Source organism: Rousettus aegyptiacus, unplaced genomic scaffold (assembly GCF_014176215.1).
Source record: "Rousettus aegyptiacus isolate mRouAeg1 unplaced genomic scaffold, mRouAeg1.p scaffold_m13_p_5, whole genome shotgun sequence".
In the NCBI taxonomy this organism is placed as follows: domain Eukaryota; kingdom Metazoa; phylum Chordata; class Mammalia; order Chiroptera; family Pteropodidae; genus Rousettus; species Rousettus aegyptiacus.
Window position 1 is genome coordinate 20473858 of NW_023416308.1, and position 7539 is coordinate 20481396.

A 7539-nucleotide genomic window follows, 5' to 3' on the forward strand; every position below is an offset into this window, starting at 1 on the left:
CCCGGAGAGAGAGCTGGGATTTCTCACTCAGAGTAGACAGAGACATGCAACCTGAGGCAGCAAGTGCATTCCAAAGTGTACACCCCAAGTGAATTCTTGCATAAGTCCACGCACACAGATGTTTACGGCGGAGCTGCCTGTGGTAGAGGGAACAGGAGGCCCCCTGAGTTAAAGAGGTGAAATGAGGAGTGTGCGTGTCATGGAATACCACACAGCAGTCGGGACTGACAGTATGGCAGACTCACTCAGTGTCCTGCTCTGATCCCTTGCCCCTATCATGTCACAGCACATCAGTGAACTTCTATCTGCTGGCACTGTGTTTTATTGCCTGTGGATTTTCTATTCCTGTTGGAGCCTATTGTGCCCCCTCCCATACATTGCTGTCACCCACTGCTGGGGACATCCCTCAACCAATGCCCAGCAGGAATTAGTGTGTAAAAACCATGGCTCCTTCAGCTCTCGAGAGGGATAACTCCATCTCTTAAAGCTCCAGCTGCCCTGGAAACAGCTGGCTTCATAACCCACTCATAACTGACCGCCTTCTCCCATCTCACTTCCTCTTCCCAAGTAAATTCCTTGCACCCAAACCTTTGTCTCAGGATCGAAACAAGACAAGTGGAATAGGCCACATGGATGGACCTAAAAACATTGTGCTTAATCCTCAAAGTAGTGGTAGGTGGCAGAATGCAACATAGAAGATGCCATCAACATAAATGAAAAATACGTACATACCGAATAATGTAAATTTTGCAAAAATACCTCCAAACAAAAAGCTACACATTAAATAAGTAAAATGGTCACGGATCGAGGAGAGTTAGTTAATAGGCAAGATGGTTGCTAGAAACACAGTGCCTATGTGTGATTTAGAAAAAGGTGCCCTCCCTTTCTGTTAGACAGAGGAAGAATTGATAGGCAGATGGAAAGGAAGGAAGGGAGAGAGAATGAATGAAAACATGAGAGCGGCCTTGCATGGAGCAGTGATGATGATGTGCTATGCAGAGTGGGAGTACTCAAAGGTCTGTTTAAACACTAACATTTATTCTAGGATTTAGGGTTTCTACTTCTAGAACTTGTTAGGACAAAGCCCCATCCCCACCCCAGTTGTTAGCATCTCTCAGTGCATCACCAGGTTGAAGGGAGGCTGATGACCTGGGGTCTGACCTCAGGACCAGAAAGAACCCTGGCTGGGCGGCACCTTCGCAGCCTGTTTCTCTCCTTGCCCTGGCAGTCCCCACCGCTAATCTTGTCTGTTGACCCCCAGGTCGCTGATACTCCATGATGGCAGGCAGCGTGTGGACAGCTCTGGAACTCTCCCTTAGCTGCATCTCGGCCCTCAGTCTCATCTCCCCTGCCTGGTTCCAGAGCCCTACCTTCTCCTTTGGTGTCTTCACCTACTGTTCCTGGCCTCAGAGTGGCAGCTGGAACCAGAGCTGTGGGACCTTCGGATCCCTGGGTGATATTCCTGACTTTGCCTGGAAGGTAAGACCTGGGCTCAACAGTTCACTGGGATCTCGGGGGCACAATCAATCCCAAAAGCAAAAAAAAAAAAAAAAAAAGAAAGAAAAGAAAAGAAAAGAAAAAGCCAGTTCTGTACCTCCAACCCCAGCCTGAGCCTCTGACTCTGTAGGTATAGGGTGGAGTCTGGCTATATCTGCATTGTAGCAAACACCCAGGATGATTCTGAAGGCAGCTGTCAGCACATACAGTGCTTTTGTGCGAATTACGAAAAGCAGACCCTTCTCCAGGATACTATACTGCCACCTGCTGGAAAGTTACTATAATCAATATGCATCTCAGAATTGGGCAGTGTACAACCTGCACATGCCTACCCTCTGAGCACTGCTAGGCTTGAAAATCACAGCTAAGGTGTTGGAAGTCTCTGTTATGATACATGTTACCAAATTCAACAATGAGGACAATGGGTCAGGACTCCCAATCCTCTAAGGAAGATTATGTAGCTTTCAAAACTGATCTTTCCAAACGTGCCTTTCCTGGTTATCCTGCCATATAGCAGGTATTCAAAATAGGTAGGGTTTGGTGGTTGTAGATCTAGATCTTAACTATGGATCTACTACTTAATTAGCTGTGTGCCCTGAGACAAATGACTCTGTCTCCTTGGACCTCAGTTTTATATGTAAAATGGGGATAATAATAGCGCAGACCTTCCTGGGGTTTCCAGGATTCAATAGCTGGCCAATTAGCAGAGGGAGCATCCTCCTGCCTCCACCCTGGTCAACACCCTCCCTCCTCTCTCTCCTGGCAGGTCTCAGCTGCACTTCTCCTTGGAGGCTGGCTCCTGTTGGCCGTTAATGCGGTTCTTCTTCTCTCCTGGGCCCTGGCCCCCAAGGAGCTGTGCCCCAGGAGGGCCAGTGGCAAAATCCCAGTGGTTCAGGCAGCTGCAGGTAAATCCACTGTCGTGTAGGAAGCATTCCAGACCTGTCTGTGGAATGAGTGAATGAATGAACGAACAAACCTGTGAGCAGAGACTGCCCTCCTGGGTCAAATCTCAGAGATAAACCCTAGGATTATAGATTATTCTTTGTCCTTTAGTAAGTCGGAAATGTGGGTGGGGTGGCCACATTATCACTCTCACTGCCCTTAGCTAACAGTCTGTCCCCCTTTCTTTCTGTCTTATCCATCCACTTTGCATCATTTTTGTCTGGACTACCATACACAGTTGGGCAGGTTGTACACTGCCCAAGGGTACCCAGCTGAGGACTGAGAGATGCTGAAATCTAGCCTATGCTCTATTTATTAGGCTGTGAAATTGCAGGGTTGAATCTGCCTGAAAGGACTGCTTTTCTCCAAGTCTCTGGATGGTTTAGCCAGTTTTTGATGACAATCGTCATCCAATTAATTCTCCGCCATCTCTTACCTGGATTAGAGCGATAACCACCTCACGGGGCTCCTTGCTGCCACCTTTGCCCCTTAGAATCTGCCACACACTGACCAAATGGGACCTGTTAAAACTGCAATCATGCTATTGAGACTGGCTTATCTACCCGAGCCCTGACTCCCTCACCTACCTTATCCCCGTGCCAGGCTCGCTGACTTCCAGCCACCCTGGCATACTTTCTATTGCTTGTGTATCCCAAGCTTATTCCCTCTGCCTGGAACTCTTTTCTCAGATCTTCACGTATCTTGTTTCCCCACTGCTTTAAAGGTTCTGCTCAAATATCACTGCCTCAGTCAGGTCCTCCATGTCCACAAGGTAAGGGAGCTTCCCTCTCCTTAGATTCTCGTTCCTTTCCCCTTGAGATATATATAAATATAAATATATATATAAAATTTATTTATTTTATATATATAAAATTTATTTTATATATATAAAATTGATTTTTTATATATATAAAATTTATTTTTATATATATAAAATTTGATTTATATATATAAAATTTATTTTTATATATATAAAATTTGATTTATATATATAAAATTTATTTATTTTATATATATAAAATTTATTTTATATATATTTATTTAAATTAGTTTCAAGTATATAGTACATTGGTTAGACATCTATATAGTTCATAAAACAATCCCCCCAATTGCTCCCTCCCTCCCCTGGCCCTCCACCTAGCCAACATATTAATGCTAACTACATTCCCTATGCCGTGCTCCCCATCCCATCCCCATGACCATCTATCTATCAATTAATTTGTACTTCTTTAACCCTTCACCCCATTCTCCCAGCCCCCTAATCTCCCTCCCTTCTGTCCTACCTTACTTGATATTTTCACCTGAAATCTATCTGCTTTCCTGATTATTGTCCATCTTTCTCCACTAGAGGGCTAGGATATGTCTGCCTTGATATCATCAGTACCTACTACAGCGCTCTGCACATAATAGATGCTCATTAAATATTTGTTGCCTCAGTGGAGATACAGTCCTTGTCCTAGGTTTGCACAGTGTCTATTGGGGGTGGGGTATGTCAGGCATTTACGACTCAGATATTTACAACTCAATGGATATTTGACACAATAGGGATGAGCACAAGACTTAAGAAAAAATTCTAGGTGGGTAGAGGGTGTTAAGGAAGGCTTCCTGGAGGAGGTATCACTTAAGCTGAGGCTGGAAGGACAAGTGGGAGTTGCCCAAATGTAGGAGGGTGTTTCAGGTAATGGGAACATTAGGGGCAAAGTCATGGAAACAAGAGAGCAAGTGCAGGGAACTGCAAGTGGACCAGTGTGGCTTTAGGGCAGCAAGGGAGGCAGAGGGTTCATCTGATTCTCCTGCACCAGGAGTGCCTAAGGTGAGGAGGTGTCTGGTTCATTTCCTTAGTATCATCAGTGCCTACCACAGCACTTCTAACAGTTTCGATGAACGAATATATGGATGGATGGGTTGGTTGGTGAATATATAAATGAAAGGGTGGCTAAGTGGGTGGGTGAACTGATGGATGGATAATAGATATATTAGTGGATGGATGAATGGGTGGATGGCTAGATAAGGAAAATGGGTAGATTAGAATATAGATGAATGAATGGAGGATGGGCTGGCTGGATGAATGGAGGGAGGGAGGGATGGGTCGGGGGCAGGTGGCTAAGTGGGTAGGTGGACAGATGGGTAGATTAGTGAATGAATAGGTGGATATAGGGGTGAAGAGAATGAGTGGATTGAAATATGGTTGAATGAATAGATGACTAGATGGACAGATGGGTAGAAAGGTAATCGAGTGATGGGTAGATAAATGAGTTATTGTGATACATAACTTTGCATGGTAACACATGGTTGCTAGACTTACTGTGATCACATCATAAGGTATATAAATGTCAAATCACTATGTTACATACCTGAAACTAAGACAATATCGTTTACCAACTATACTTCAATAAAAATTTTTTGAAAGGATAGATGAGCTGATAAATAAGCAAACGAATGGATGGGTAAATGGCTAGTTGGAGGGGTAGGTGGTAGATGGGTAGGTGAACAGGAGTGTGGATAGTGAGTCCCAGGATGGAAGGTTAGTCCACAGCGCATGACCGACACACTGGTTTTCCTTCCTGCCTTCTCAAGCCACCACCACCATTGTAGGCCTGCTTGTTTTCCCCGCCAGCCTGGCCTCCCCATTTGCCAGGGAAGCCTGTGGTGCCTCCTCGGTGTACTACAGTGGACACTGTGAAGTGGCCTGGGGCTATGTGACCGCCATCCTCAATGCAGTCCTGGCCAGCCTACTGCCTGTGATTGGCTGGCCCCACACGACCAGAGTTCAGGGGAGGACCATCCTCTTCTCCAGTGACACTGAGAAAATCATCCTAGTGCCAGAAATAAGCAAATAAAAATTTCTCAGAAGGAGGAGAAAGAGCCCATGGTACAGCTATATGAAATCACCGCGTACCCAACTCTGCTGCTTCCTTGCTGTGAGATCTCAGGCAAGAAACTTTACCCGTCTGGACCTCAGTGTATTCTTCCATAAAACGATGGGGGGATGGGTAAAATATTATTGACTATCTCATATGATTGTTATGAGATGATGTATGTAAATAAAACACTCAGCACATTAGGCACACAGTATTCAATAGACTTTGGCTACTATTATTATAATCCTGACCTGATAGGATTGCGGTGAGTAGTAAATCTTTTCGTGAAAAGTGCCTAGGGTAATTCTGAGTTCATGGTTGTCACTCAAATACTACATCTTTTTAATGGACATGTGATATTCTCTCTTTCTTCCTTCCCTTTTATAACTGCTCCTCTCTTGGAGAACTTGAGAATGATTCATTTTCCCATCAAATATCTAGTAGGTGTCCTTTATATACAAGTTTGTCCTGAGTTGGGATAGGAATGAGGAGACGGGAGTTAGGAACCTATCTCACCCTTCTAAAAAAATCCCACTGATATGGAAACTTCACTGTTATTTGGGGTACTTCATGATCCCATTATGACTGCTTCTTTCAGCCTCTTTCTTGTCACTCACTCACCTAACCCCTGCACCTCTCCCTCCAGCCACACTGAATTCCAAGCCCCAAGAAGGCTTCTTCACACCTCCACCACTTTGCATGCACTGCTATGTCTGCCAGGGATGCTGGAATCAAGTCTTCTGCTTTTGCCTACCACAACCCCATTGTCCTTCTTCAGGAGCAGCCCCTAAAATTCCCTTGGCAACTCATGACCTCAGCAACTCTCTGACTGCCCCAGGCTTAAAGATGGACATGTGAACCCTTCTAGCCAATCAAGCCTGGTTGGAATGATTGGTTGAGATAGGCATGGATGTGTATAAGCCAGCAGGGAGGATAGTGAAACCATGAGAAGGACAGAGGTGGAGTGCTAAGGACCTCCTTTGAACACCTGGATCTAACCATGCCTGCTCTCCTACCTGTAGGAGACATAGCCACAGGCAGCTCCAGGCTGGCATCCCCCAGCTTGGCTGCAGCAGAGGAAAGAGTAAACTTCCTCCTTTCTTGGTATATATAAATCTCAGGGAAGTATCTTATTGGACAGAACTGGGTCATGTGCCTACCTCTTGGGGGAGGGGCATGCCAGCCATTTTACCAGAAGGCCATGGGTATAGTGAAAGAGATAGTTCCCCTGAAGATGGGAGAAGGTGCTGGTACTAGAATGGTGGAAGGATGCTAGGCAGGCAAAAACATTCAATGCCCAAATCTCCCTTTGAGGCTTTATTATCCCCATTTCACAGAAGTGAAAACTGAGGTTCAAGGAGGTAAAGTCAATTGCCCCAAATCACATAGTTAATCAGCAGCAGAGCTGGGATTTGAACCCAGGTCTGTCGGACTCTATGGCAGATGCAGAATCACACCTGGATTTGCTTCCTCTGCTTCCACCCAGTTCATCTTGATCAAACTCTTCTGGCTTTAAATGTTCACCCAACAATATCCATAAACGACCCCCCAGGAGTGATTCTGTTACTTTGAAAACACACAGACCACAGAGAATGTAGATCGAATTCACCTTTTGGACAGAACAACAGGACAACTTAACAGCCTTAAAAAAAAATAAAGTATTAAAATAATGAAATAAAGTAATAGAAAACTGAGGAAGCCACCACAAGGTATTCAAATGAACTTAGTGATCAGAGACGTGTTTCCAGCTTCTGCAGGAGCACCTTCATGCAAGTAAGTCTCCTTGGGAAGATTCCTCTCTCACAGCCCAAGAGGGCTCAGAGCCCACCCCTTCCTGAGTTCTCGAGATTCTTTGAGCCCCAAGCAGCACCCAAGTGCAAAAAGTAGCAAGTGGAAGTAGAAGCCTAAACTCAGCCCACATCACTCATGTGCATTTGCGGTGTGCCATCTCCTGTCTGTAACAACCTCCCAGTGACCCCCAAGTTCCTTAATCCTCCCTTTGAACTGTTTCAGCAATGCCAAAGGGAGCAATTCTCCAGCCCATAAAGCAGAACCATTTATGGAAAGACTCTGTCTTTATTTGACAAGACAGCAGAATCCGTTTTATTTTCTCTCCAAAACGAAAAGTGTCCACTGTTTGCAAGGAGCCCTGCACCTTCAAAGCCTAGAAATCACTGTGCCCACAAGTCTGAATAAAGAAAACCAGGAAGATAGTGGAAGATTTCTGCATCTTAAGGTA

At 45.1% G+C, this 7539-nt stretch overlaps 1 protein-coding gene across 1 annotated transcript; it reads left to right on the forward strand.

Moving 5' to 3' along the window:
- Positions 1-1368: 1368 nt before the first annotated feature.
- Positions 1369-5502, forward strand: TMEM211 (transmembrane protein 211; the record flags this gene model as incomplete). Its single annotated transcript, XM_016124221.2, has 3 exons — positions 1369-1479; positions 2264-2402; positions 5017-5502. Coding segments are annotated over 3 exons (513 nt in total), but the record flags the coding sequence as incomplete, so codon positions are not given.
- Positions 5503-7539: the final 2037 nt, after the last annotated feature.